We start from the raw sequence: 13,654 nt of genomic DNA on the forward strand, positions 1-13,654 counted from the left end.
CAAGGACACATGTCAGATTTTAAATTTAAAATAAGGATGTATTGATATACAACAGGTAAGTAACAATAGCACAACATTGGATCAATAACCCAGCCCCTCACCCTCTGAAAATAAAAGAGGACAGGAACGATATAACTGGCAACAGAATGTTATACTTGGTCCGTCAGAGGCAGCTGCTGTTCAGGGCCTTCAACCCTTTAGCTAAGGTAGGTGTCAGGGGAGGAGCACTGAGGCATCCTTGGTGAAGTAGGGAGACGCTCGATGTGATGTTAGTCTCTGCTTGCATGGCTGACAGATGCGCGGTTTGTGAGATGCAACCGAAGAGCGATTCTAAACACCATGAGGGCCTTCACCACAGCTGGTGCCAGAGGCTTTATTTGGTCCTGATGATTTAGGGTAGGATATCAGGTAGCTAGGGCTCACGATGCTGGGCTATCGCCATAGCATGGGCCGAAGCACTCTGAGGGCGGCAGGAGTAAAATCAGGTAGATTAGACTGGGCCTTCACCACGGTCTCCTATGTGACACAACTCCTTCTTCTCCAAGGTGTAGTGAGAAAACTGCCGACCCGATCTCCTCAGAATTCTAGATTTTATAGAGTTCAAGGCGGAAAAACTCCAATGGTCTCTAGTGCAATGCAGGGCGTGGTGCTGGGTGCAAACTAGAGCTGGGTGCAGACTTCCGTGCTGGGTGCAGCCTTGTGGTGCAGTGTGCACGGCCATGTGCCATGTGCAGATAGTGATTTTTGTCGGGGACTCGAACCTAGACGGCCTCTGTTCGTTGTCTGACCGCAAAGAGACAGGCAACACCAGCAAGATCCAATCACAAGCTCTTTATTGAATAGTGCGCACTTACAATAGAGAGCCGCCCGTCTCCAAAGAGAACCAGCCACGATTTCATTAACAGGTAGGCTTATATAGACAGTTCCGTCGCGTCATAGACTATTTGCCCAAGCAACCCACCCTCCTTTATCGGTTAGAAACTTTTAGTATCCATGCACACCTGGCCAACTATACATCATGGCCTTAAGCAATTTATAATGCATCAGCAATTTCTTATCAGCCCAAAAGACAGGTACTGGGCAACAAGGAGACAGTTTGTTATGGCTAAAGGAGAACAGAAACAGGGAGTTTGGAACAAACGGGGGGAGGGCAGAAACAGGGAGTCTCCTTAGCAGTTCTCAAAACAAACTGTTCCTCATCACAGCAGGTATAAAAATGCAGCTTCTTACTTATCTCATTTTGCAACTTGAGCAAGCGTGTAGGGTGCACCCCTGCTTGAACCTATCTCCAGTTCTGTCCAGGGACTACCCAGAAACCTTTGTTACATCTGCTTTAGCATAACTGCACTAGGCCTAATTTTCTAGGGCCTAACACCAGGATACTCGGACACGCTGTGGCTGGGTGACAGTTGGGGGGGGAGGAGCCCATGGCAGCCGGGATACTCGGAAATCCAGCCATTGAGTGACAGCTGAGGGAAAGAGGAAGGTCCATGGCAGCTCGGACCGACGGACTCTCTGCGGCTTGGTGCCAGCTGGGACTCGGAGGCCGTTGGAAATGGCAGTTGGGCTTCAGGGAGCGCGCGGCTCTGACAGCGACGCGAGGAGACGCCTCTTCGAGTCGCCCGTTACGCATGCGCCCCGCGCCCAGTCTCTCTAGCCCGGGGTCGGGCGCGGGGAGGAGGTACGGCGGCCGGGAGACCTCAGCGCCTGCTCCAAGAGCTCGGGGTGTGGACGCTTCCGCCACACCCGCGACGCGTACGAATCCTGTGTCGTAACCGCAACCAACCGGAAACGCCCTACGCTTCCTTACAAGGGCATCAGCAGCTCCCTCTCCCTGCCCCGCCCCACCCGCTGGAATGCGGTGAGCGCACAGGACCGCACCATCACATCCCGGGGGAGCTATTGCGGTCCCAACCAAGTTCTTTGGGCGGGGGTCCGGAGCAGCCGCGCTCTCCCTGTAGGTGTCTGCGCTGCGCCGCAGCCCTGGGCCTGACTGGCGCGTTCTCCCCTCCGACGGGTTAACCCGCGTCCTCTCCTCCCCCTCTGTTGGCCGGGCGGTGGTTCGCTCCAGCGCGCTCTCTCGGGAAGTGTCGGGGCAGCTGAAGCAGTCGCCGGTTTCTGCCAGTCCCGAGCCGCTTCTCTGCTGCAGCCGCCAGGTGAGGTCACGTCGCGCGGGTCAGGGGGCGAGAGGCGGCCTAACCGCCAGGTCTGGCTGCAGCTGGGTGTTACCGGCGGGCAGGGCTGGGTCCCGCTGCCCCGCCCTTGCCCGGCCCTGCTGCCCCGGCGGGCGGGCGGGGGCGAGTTGCTGTCCCTGTCCGTGGTGGGGGCTGGCGAGTGGGTCGCAGCCGGGCTGAGCGGCCCTTCCTGCGCGGGGAGGAGGCGGCCGGTGTCACACGCTGTTCCGAGGCTGGTGCCGGTTTCACTGGTGACTTTACAAGCGCGCCTGCGCTGGCCCGGGGGGCTCTCGGGGCCGCGGCATTTGACAAGGTGGCCGGTTGAGCTGGGAGGCGGCGGAAGCTTTTTCTCAATCCCGTTGGGTTTGGTAGCTCTAAGGAGTCTGGCGAGGGATGGGTCCGAGCTGGGCAGCGCCCTGGGAAAGGGACCGGCAGGAAACGGTTGCAGAAAGCCATGGCAGGGAGCCACCCCGGCTGGTGTAATGCTGAGCTCTCCAATCGCTCGCACTTAGACTGGTGGTTGAGAAATGATACACTTGTACTCAGCAAACAGACTAGGTTTCCCCCGTATCTCTGGTATCATGTGATCCAGGCTACCTCTGCTTGTCTCGATGTAAGAAACCTTAAAAGCTTATGGCATGTCAATCTGTGACCCTCTGCATTGGCCACTTGAGTCCGATCCTGTTCCTATTGTCTACATAGTTTTTAATGAGCCATTCGTTAAAATACTGGAGGTTGTACAAAATCAATAAAATGTGACAAACATCCCCTTTTGAATTTTTTAAATAAACTAAGCTGAGATCAGTGTGATACTGGCATGAGTAAGAGGTCTGAGAACAAGGCAACGTACAACCGGGCTGTTTTGGAAGGTGACTACTGAGAAAGTAATGGGAAAGGATATTATCAGACTTTAGTAGCATCCACAAATAGTAAGCTGATGAGCATATTAAAATAAAGTAGTCAGTCATTGACCTTCTTCATGTGAAGATTGCTGTCCACGTTTCCAGTTGTGATTGGTGAGTTTTCTTGTTATGGGAATGCATATCAGAAATCTCTGTGTTTCTGCTTGCATCCCACATGTTGTCATACAGCTAAAAGGCGGCAGTCAATTTTGGTCTCTCTCACTACCTAAACATTAGATGCTACCTGATTCATTCATACCAGTGCTATAGAAATGAAAGGCTTATTATCGGTCCCTTAAACTCTAGTCACTAGGTTTTAATCCACCCACCCCTTCACACGTGAAGAGGTAAGAAGAATTATAGAAGGAGAGTAAATATACTACAGTAGTTGAAAGTCTGTATCGTAGTTTTGGCACTATGGCCAGTAAATTTGTCTGTGCAGTCTCCCTCATACAACCTAGAAGTTGTTACTTTGCAGCTAATTTGCAAGCAAGGGTGGTGATTGGCTTCTCCTGTAGCTGTACACCATTATAGGTGTAATTTGTAAAGGCAAAATGGTAGAGAACTTAAATATTGCAGTGGGGCTGACAGCCTCTGTGGGCCTTGGGGCCATGTGCGGAAGGTGGAGCTGAGGGGTCAATCAGTCTTTAGTGTTGCCCAAATTGCTAAACTTCCTCTCCTCAGCCTTAGGAGCTTGCAGTGCTCACACAGCATTTCAAAGAGGCCCAAGCTCTGAGGTAGCCAGGAGCTCCAGGCCTCCCCTTGAGTCTGTAGCAGTTACTCCCTTTGTGCTCCCCCATCTCCCCGTCACCATCCGAACAGGCCTGCTGATAGACCATGAATCCCAGTGATGACTGAAACTGATGAGCTTTTTGTAACTCTCTTTCCATTCCTGCACACTAATTCAGCAAACATTGTAGACTTCAGAGTGACATCGACAAGTGACACTCTTAGAATCTTACTACATAACCATTTCTATAACTTTTTTGATATCTTTCAATAGTACTAACATATGATGGTTAAATGATCAACATAGCTTTAGTACAATGGCACCCTCGCTATCTTTTAACTTTGTTACACCAGCTTTCAGAATTTTTGCAAAAGTCTACCTAAACAAATGTTTTCTTGTGATGACCAACAAACTCAAAAAAATTACTAGCACAAGTTGGGTCCTTCTACAAAAAGTTCATGAATGATTCCCAGACCTTCATATTTTGTAACGAACTAAATCCGGTTTAGTGTTAGGCTAATACTGCATTTATTTTTGCTCTGGTATATGCTCTTGCAATTTGGAAATAGTAAAAGTAAACCCAGGATACAAAAGCCACCCTTCCTTAGATTTATAACTGTAAGATCTAATGAAGATCTCACAATCCAATATATTCAGGGCTGGGACAGTCATCTTGTTCTATTTCTATAGTGGCCAGAACAATGGGGCTAGGACAGGGGTGGGCAAAAAGGCCACTGCAGGCTGAATCCAGCCCACCAAGTAAGTTGGTCCAGCCTGCAGAGGCCCTCCTGCTTCCAGGCCGATTGAGGGTGGAGGGGAAGCATGCAAAGTCTCCTCCTACCCTGCCCCTGTCTTGCAAGGAGTGCATGATGCTTAGAAGTGCCACGTGCTCCTGGCAAGGTGGGAGCAGACTTTGTATGCTCCCCCGCCTCCAAGCCCTCATCGGCCTGGGGGCAGGGAGAGTGTGCAAAGTCTCCTCCTGCCCATGCGAGAAGCACAGTGCTTCTAAGCACCCTTGTAGGCTGGGGGCAGGGTGGGAGGAGACTTCACATGATCCCCCAGATCGATCAGGGCTTGAGGATGGGGGGAGGGGGAAAGGGTTTGAAGTCTCCTCCTGCCCTGCAAGGGGCTTGCTCTCTGCCCTTGCCAGCAAGAGTGCCTGTGCTCAGAGTCAACTACCAGCTGAGCAGCAGCAAGAGACTTCAGTGCTTCCAGGCCCTTATTGACCTGGGGGGAGTATGCAAAGTCTCCTCCTGCTGCCAGGGGCACAGGTACCTAGAGGGAACCACCAGCTGTTTGGAACAGCTGGTGGTTCTTTGTGGTGGGGGGCAGAGGGACAAAGACTTTGTGTACTCCCTCACTGCCAGACCAATTAAGGTGTCCTGGCCTCACCCCTTCCAGGGCAGCCTTTAAAAATTTCTGAGTGGCCCCAGGTAAAAAATTAATGCCCACCCTGGGCTAGGGCTTCTAGGAGCCCCTGCAATACAGAAATTAATACTGCACTATATCCCCAAACCATCATTTCTTGGTGTTAATTCTTACCTAATCTCCAAGTAATAATCTGTTGGAGGCCCTCTTTCAATTTAAACAATAGATACTCACAAATGACCAATCTGGCAATTTACCAGATCAGCATCTAGGTTGGTATTTACAATCTATCAGTGACCAAAAAAATTAGGTAGAGACGGTTGTTGCTGTACAATAATATTGTATACCTCACTTCATAACAAGTGAACACATTGGTGGCAATGGTAGCTATTTATACTAGTGGTGTAAAAAGTTAACCACACCTTTAACAGGTGAGGTTTACCACTTCCAGTTAATGGATAGGGGCTGGAGCAGCTCTCTACCTGTATGTGATGCAGGACTGATCCAACCATGCAGGGCCCACAGGAGCAGCCCCTGTCTGGTAGGCCTGGCCACTGCTTCCCTCCACCACAGGTTATATGCTGCCTTCTTCAGGGATGTCAAAGCCTCCTCCTTGGTAATGGGCCTGCAGCAGTCCTTGGTGGCCCTGCTCCTGGGGAAGTGGCTTTGCTGCAGGCTCTGCACTATCAAGCTTATACTGCAAAGCCTGTAGTGTGTATAACTGCTAGGATTTTTACTAGTTACATAGTTATATTTTTAACCCCATTTTTGCATCCCTAGTTAATCGTAAACTTCTGATGAGAGCAAGAAAAATTTACCTAGGTGAAAAACTTTCTAAATGTTTCTATTCTGTTATGCCACAGCAAGTTTATTCCTTATATATTGTTCTGTTCAGTGTGTCAGATGATTCAATGTGTATGTAGAAACCCTCATGTTCAGTCTAAATTTAGCCTTATTTTAGTTACTCCTAAGTATACTCCTGAACACAATATTCTAGGCCTGATTAACCAGAACTGTAGAGATGTGCTATTACCTCATGAAACTTCATGCTTCTCTACCTGCAGTCCAAAATTGCTCCTGCCTTTTAGTGCCATAACTGACTACAAATTCATATTAAATGTACTGTTTGCTATTTTCTCTGTCTGTAGTGAGTTTCCTGATTCCATAATCTCTCCGAACCTGCTCCTCTCCTTCCACCCCTTACGGTGTAGAAGATTTTTCCAAACTGAACTCTAATTGGACTTTCGGGGGGAGGAGGGGGGGGGAAGAGGTTTCCTCCATGGATTATCTCTAATCTCTGCAATAGTATTTTCTTTTCCTACATTCACAACAGAATAGAGTTATAGGAGAGAGAGTGAGTCAGGGATTCCCATCTGTATATTTGATTTATAGCCCCTTACCTTGCAATACAGTCTCAGTTTTCAGGGCACATTGAAGAACTTCAGAAAATTAAGGGGATTGTCATTAACAAGTGTTGAGGGTATGACCCTGTTGTGGGCAGCAGCAAATCTGGCTGGAGGTTCAGATTAGGATGAATTATTACTAGCTTGCTACTTTAAGTGTGTCCAATTTAAGACCTTTAAAATCTTTCTTGTCTCAAAAGCAGCTTGGTAGCTTATTAGTTTTGTGCTTTGTGAGGTGTTAATTGAGAAATTAAATGGATTTCCTGACATAAAAACAGTTTTCATTGTACTCTGAACACTTATTTGAGGGAGATTGTTTTGTGGTAATGTAATGAGTGTTGCTGGGTGACTTGCACTTGAGCTTTGTGGGTTATTTTTAGTTCTGAGCATAGAAGTTTGTTTTTCATATGCCAGAAGAATATTCTATATAGAAGGTAAGTTTTAAAAGGGGAGAATTAATCAGTGGATGAAATCAGTAATGCTATTTGTAGACTGGAAAGAATATAACTTATGCAGTCGTCTTTCTTTACCCTACAGAGGTTTACTAAAGTGCTTGCTTTCTCTCCTGGATACAAAACAAGGTAAAATAATATTACTTAGTGGACAAAAGAGTTCTGACCTCTTTAGATTTAACTGGGTGGGTTGTTAACTAAATATAGCTAAGTAACTGCATTAAGCAAGCAGAAGTTCACACTTAAATAACTAGAATTTTTCTTTTTAATTGCTTTTCCTTTTGGATAGACTGACTTCTCCAATGTAACCTTATAAGCAATTTATTTGAGAAGTCACTGAGACTATTTTCTGAGACTCATTGATCTGCTCTCTTCACAAGTGCAATTAACTTTTAGAAGTAGCTTGTTTTAAAGATCAGCATTTGATAATGTAAATTAGCTGAACAGGATGTTGCAAGTAAACACAAGCTTGTGTTTAAGATTCCTTTGAAATTTAATTGCAGGCATTCCAGCTGATGCTCATTCATGGAGCAAAGAAATGTATGGCATATAACAAAACCTTGTCTAAGTATGCTGAGGAATTCTGTGGAACATCTTTAGTTGTAGGTCACTTTTAAACTAGCTTCAGATTTGTGAGAAATTATTAAATCCAAATCCTTGTTGATATGGATAGAAATATAGGTCAATGAGAGACTGTCAACTTTACAATATTTTTTAATTCACTTAAAAATAATTTCAAGGTACACCTACTCTTGAATTTATCTGACTTTTCTGGCTTTACAGCTAGATATATAAAATTTTAAGTTGCCAAAATGTTTTTCCACCTTACTGCTATGTGGGCATAAACAGAAAAATTGGCTATACAGAGTGCTAGCTATCAATCAATGCCTGAAGTAAATCTGAAAAAAGACGTTGCTCCTGTTATAATAAAGTTAGGTATTACAAATATTTCTTTAAATATTTAATCTTCTTTACCTACAATTCTTATATTTTAACTAACGGTGTAAGGCCCTGATTCTGCAGTTAGAAATGTATGGGCGGGTCTGAAATCAATGGATAGCCTAAGGGTGCAAAGGTCTATCCATGCAGATCCCATTGCAGAAATGATGCCTTAGTATTTACATTTCAAACTAGTGGATCTGTTCTAGCGTTATCAATTAAACCGGCTTTATAGAATACTAAATGTTAGTTGTAATGTTTGAGGTTACTCTTTATTTGCTTGCACATTTGAAAAATGCTTTGTGTAGTCTGTTTCACACTTGCAATATAGATGGTTGACTTTTTTAAAGTGTATTATAAAACCACATAGACTTGTATAGTAACTGAAATGATTTCACTTTCAGTATGTACTAGATTATGTCCCTTTAATGGAGACATTTCATAGTTTATAATACACCTATTGACATGCCTTATTTGTTCAGGTTTCTTGGTTTGCTAACAAAACTGCAGTGTATGGTCTTGTAACTAAACCCAGACTCCTCACTCACCCCCAACATATACCAGACCCTCTGACTGATGATCCTGAAAGAACATTTAACACACACCCAACTTTCCTGGAATGCTGTGTATTTGTTCTTAACCACCTAATCCAAACAAATATAAAAGCCATTCTTTCTGGTCTCAGACTGAGTATTTTTATGTTCTTCTACTAATATAACACAGTAAATTAACTTCAAAGTAAAGGAGAATCCTCTTTTCTAGATATCTGGGTTTACTTGTGGCCACGTTCTGGCAAAGTAACCAAAATTATATAATTTGCCAAGTTAGCCATCCCCCCGCCTGCCAAATATAAATGGATGTGTTTAACCCCTCAATGCTTGAATAATGTGCTGCAATAGACGGACGTGGATATCTGGGGGCTTCTTTTCAAGGACCAGCTTGATGCAGACTCCTGTCAAGCCACAAGAGTTTTCCTCTGCACCCCAAAGTATACATCACAGTTAAGCGTCTAATGAAAGACAATTATAATAAAAGGTGGATGGTAAATTTGTAGATATATGTATATTTGCACGTTATCCAGAATTCAAATTCTTTTAAAAAGAATAGTGACCTAATTTAATACACATCTCTAATTGTTAGATACCTGTTTAAATTTAACTTCTTACTCTTTAATCAGTTTTTTTCCTTCCCTAGAATCCAACCACCATCATGTCTAGCAAAAGGGCAAAGACAAAGACCACTAAGAAGCGCCCTCAGCGCGCAACCTCCAATGTATTTGCAATGTTTGATCAGTCACAAATTCAAGAATTCAAAGAGGCCTTCAACATGATTGATCAGAACAGAGATGGTTTCATTGACAAAGAAGACTTGCATGATATGCTCGCTTCCCTTGGTAATATTTATTTCTCAGCTATTATCTGATAACAGTGGAGGCTATTAACTAGCCCTTATATAATGGCTGTGTGCCTGTTACAATCATGCTTTTGCGATTATTGTAACTTTCATAAATCAGCTCAAATGTATTTAAAAGATGTCAGTTTACACCGGTATTAACAAATGTCAGTGAGTCAATTAATAAACACATTATAATGACTATCAAATATGAATACTTCTATTGTAGGAAAGAATCCCACTGATGAATACCTAGATGCCATGATGAATGAAGCTCCAGGCCCAATAAACTTCACTATGTTCCTAACAATGTTTGGAGAAAAATTAAATGGCACAGATCCAGAAGATGTAATCAGAAATGCTTTTGCTTGTTTTGATGAAGAAGCAACTGGTATGTAGCTGAAATATCAATGCTGAGTTGTCTGGTTTTGAATCTTAATCACTTTTTTTTATTCAGCCATCACTGTAAATGTATAATGAACTTGGGCAAATAATGTATTATGGGCTTCTAAGGATTTGTCTATATCATAGAATAGAATAATAGGACTGGAAGGGACCTCAAGAGGTCATCGAGTCCAGCCCCCCGCCCTCAAGGCAGGACCAAGCTCCGTCTACACCATCCCTGACAGATGTCTATCCAACCTGTTCTTAAATATCTCTAGAGAGGGAGATTCCACCACCTCCCTTGGCAATTTATTCCAATATTTGACCACCCTGACAGTTAGGAATTGGTGAATTGCATGTCTGCAGGGATGTAAATCCTAATGCACTCCCCTTTATTGTGCATTAGCTCTCCCATATGGACTCTGCTGGTGTGCAGTAAGGGTCCATTTGTGTACATTTAGTGTGGTACTGTTGGAAACTTCTAGTGCACACCAATAGGTCTGTAGAGCCATTCAAAAACCAATACATGGGCACTGAGATCTGTCTTAAATTTCTTACTTTTTTAAAACTTAGAACAGTAGTTTCTAGTTGGTTAATTGGACACCAGTTGCCCACAGAGAGACTTGCTGGTGACTCATAGAACTGACTTCTGACACTTGCAGACTCCTCACTTCCTGCTATTAAACCATATTGAAAAGAAAACTAAAATATGTGTAAAACCTAATTTTTTGACATAAGAAAAAGCTATCGCCATAGCAATGTTTGATCACAATAGGAGGGGGAGAGGTGTTTCACATGTGAGGGGTGGTTCCCCATAGCACTAGACTATGACACTGTAGTCCAGTAGTCACCAATTGGTCGACTGTGGTGCACCTAGGAGTCAATTGCTGCAGCCAGCTGGCCAAATGGCTGCCTCTTAGATCCAGCCCAGCTGGAGTATGGCGCAACATTGGAACACCATGGTGAGCTGTACTGGAGCAAAGAGGGGCAGCTGCCAGGCCAGCTGCCTGCCGGTTCAACCTGCCAAGGTTGAGCCATGCTCCAGCTGGGCTAGATCAAAAAGGGGCAACTGTCCCTCTTAACTTGCCAGCTTTGGAGGGTGGGGGAGAGTGCACATGCATGTATACGTGTGTCTCCCCAGCATGTCTCCTGCTGTGGGAGGGGGCAGGACTGGGTGTCTGGCACACATGGTGCATTGGGGACCAAGCTACGCCATACTGTTCCCCACGGGCTGTGTGCGGGGTCAGGGAGCTCCTTCTCTAGCGCCTCACTGAACCTAGCCAGGCTGGAGCCAGCCTTGGGCTCTGCCTGCCCCTTTCTCAGCCTCAGCCCTGGAGCCACTGCCTGCAGGCAAAGGGCTGGCCCGGACAGGGAAGAGACTTTGCCCTCCTCACTCCAGCACTACTCCCAGGAGGCTGCAAGTCCCAGAACTGCTGTCTTGCCGGTGAGTGTGCTGGGGGCACAGGGATGAGCAGGCAGGGATTGCATTGAGGGGCATGGGGCAATGCAGGAGATCAGGCTAGGTGGGGGATATGGGGCTGAGGGGAGTGAGGCTGGAGCACAGTGTGTGTGTGCACATGCTGCATTTCCTTTACTCCCCACTTTGCCTCTCTCCCAACTAGCTATTGGGCTGCATTCTTACCCTTTCACCTTTTCTGTGTTACTCCCCCCCCACCTGCCACCAAACTCCGTTCCAGACCCTACCCTTGTCACCCTGTCCTGCACCCCACCTCCCACCCAGATCCTGCATCCCTATCCCATTCGATGGCAGTCCTGTCCCACACATTGAGCCCTTCATTTTTCCCCACTCCAAAGCCTAAGGGGGCCCACAAAATCCATTAACTCTGGAATCCCAGAAAAGTAAATCTGGCCTATGGGAAGCCCTGAACCTCAGTTCTCCCTCACTGCATGTGGGCTGGAGTGCCAGAAAAGTAAGGTGTCTCCAGTTGGTAGCCACATCAGTGAGGGAGGAGTTTTTTGCTTCACTTGTGTGGTGCCCAACTGACTTATTTTTCTGTGGGTCAGTGGAAAAGTTTAGAGAGGACATGGCCTCAAGGGGTAGGGTCTTGGAAGGGATGGGGTCGATCGGGGTGGGCAACTTTTTGCCAGGTGCCACTTCAAGGCCTCAAATGAAAGAGGTGGGGCCAGGATGCTTCTGGGCTTCACCACCCACAGACCATGATTGGTCTGGAGGAACCCCTTTGGCCCCCTTCCCCACTAAGCATTCATGCCCTTGGCAATGGGAGGAGACTTCCTGTGCTCCTCTACCCCCAGGCCAATCAGGTCCTAGGGGCAGGAGAGCACTTGTAACCTCTTCCCACCCTGCCAGGAGCATGCAGGGGCAGGGCAAAGGAAACTGCGCATGTCCCAAGGCCCTGATTAGACTGCTGTAGTCCATGCTGTGTCAATGACTTAGAATTTGATATTGAATTGGTACTGATATCTTTAAAGTTTTAAAAATATTTGTATTTCCTGCACATCTTTGGCCTTGACATTTAGACTCAAGTCAGCTCTGTCACTAACTCGTGAGCTGAAGTGTATTCTCAGGAGATTTAAGTATAAAGTGTTTAAGACAAGTGAATACGATCCATTAAAACAAACCTCCATCTAGAATTTTTTTAAGACTCTCCTAAATCTAAATATAGACTTATGTCTGGCTACATGGTCTGTTTTGCTGCTATCAGACCAAGCTAAAGTGTAAAAGCCAACATGATCCAGTTGTGTTCCAGCTTGACTTTGAGCCATGGTACATTTCTATAATCTTAGCTTGTACAATTAAACATGTAATCTCTGGCAATTAAAATCATCTAACCTTGTTAAATGTAGCTACAAAATTTAACTTTGGCTTTCTGTAGTCTTACATTGACAGCTTTGTGTCTTTTCCTTCTCCCTGGAGTTAATGCTAAAAGGCTGTATTTCTTAATCAGTACATGTGTGGAAGATCCAGTAAGCAAACTCTTTGGTTTATCCTGACTTGCTGTACACATTATATTTCAGGGGTCATTCAGGAAGATTACTTGAGAGAGCTGCTGACAACAATGGGAGACAGGTTTACAGATGAAGAAGTAGATGAGCTATACAGAGAGGCACCAATTGACAAAAAAGGAAATTTCAACTACATTGAATTCACACGCATCCTTAAACATGGAGCGAAAGACAAGGATGATTGAAAAAAAAAAATTCAGGCACCTGCAGAAAGCTCTAGTTTTCACTTGCCTTTATTTTTGAGGGTTTTTTCCTGGTAGAATCTGTTGCATGAATCTAGCTTTTACAGCTTTTGCCTTTCTCAATGTATTTATCTATTCCAGGCCATTCTGGCACATTTTTGCACCTGTGTAATCAGACTGGATGTGAGGGATGATATTGTAATGAAAAGCATCTGGGAACAAAGACCAATGAATTTGAAAACCCAGGAAAAAAGTCTCAATGTTTCTGGATTAGCTGGATTTTTACATTTTTGTAATAAAAATGTCATTTTGAAAGAGATTGCTATATAAATAAAATACCTCAAACTGCTTTGTGAAGTGACAATTTCTTGTTACTAAAAGTCTTCATTTTTTTTTTTTAAAAGTGTAGGTACCCACTCTTGATATCTGGTTAAGACTCAGGCTACGTCTACACTGCAGAGGTTTTGCACAAAAACTTGCAGAGCATCCACACTCCAAATGTGTAAAGTAATGCACATCAGGGAAAAATAACCCCAACTATATGTACAGTATGATGGGGGCAAATTTGGCTACGACAAATCAGGAAAGATCTTGGAGTTATCGCGGACAGTTCTCTGAAAACTTCCACACAATGTGCAGCGGCAGTCAAAAAGGCAAATAGGATGCTAGGAATTATTAGGAAAGGGATAGAAAATAAGACCCAGAATATCTTACTGCCCCTGTATAAAACTATGGTACACCCA

At 45.1% G+C, this 13,654-nt stretch overlaps 1 protein-coding gene across 2 annotated transcripts; it reads left to right on the top strand.

Annotated features, from left to right (window-relative positions):
• Window positions 1–1,688: 1,688 nt before the first annotated feature.
• LOC102459140 (myosin regulatory light polypeptide 9) lies at window positions 1,689–13,260 on the top strand. Of its 2 annotated transcripts, XM_075920928.1 has the most exons (5): window positions 1,689–2,156; window positions 7,115–7,158; window positions 9,163–9,361; window positions 9,590–9,751; window positions 12,742–13,260. In XM_075920928.1, exons 3-5 carry the CDS (start codon window positions 9,178–9,180, stop codon window positions 12,912–12,914), a joined length of 519 nt encoding a protein of 172 aa, XP_075777043.1. In that variant the 5' UTR covers window positions 1,689–2,156; window positions 7,115–7,158; window positions 9,163–9,177; the 3' UTR covers window positions 12,915–13,260. The 2 variants fall into 2 exon arrangements, with proteins under 2 accessions (XP_075777043.1, XP_075777042.1); XM_075920927.1 differs by lacking the exon at window positions 7,115–7,158 and having other exon boundaries at window positions 1,715–2,156.
• Window positions 13,261–13,654: the final 394 nt, after the last annotated feature.

The sequence above is a fragment of the Pelodiscus sinensis genome, chromosome 2 (assembly GCF_049634645.1).
Source record: "Pelodiscus sinensis isolate JC-2024 chromosome 2, ASM4963464v1, whole genome shotgun sequence".
NCBI classification, from domain to species: domain Eukaryota; kingdom Metazoa; phylum Chordata; order Testudines; family Trionychidae; genus Pelodiscus; species Pelodiscus sinensis.

What these genes read in the sequence shown, in the direction of transcription:
- LOC102459140 (XM_075920928.1), top strand. Translation starts at nt 9,178, where the DNA reads ATGTCTAGCAAAAGGGCAAAGACAAAGACCACTAAGAAGCGCCCTCAG. An exon ending in TGATATGCTCGCTTCCCTTG is followed by an intron (nt 9,362 to 9,589) that starts GTAATATTTATT and finishes CTTCTATTGTAG; the next exon opens with GAAAGAATCCCACTGATGAA. An exon ending in TTTTGATGAAGAAGCAACTG is followed by an intron (nt 9,752 to 12,741) that starts GTATGTAGCTGA and finishes ATTATATTTCAG; the next exon opens with GGGTCATTCAGGAAGATTAC.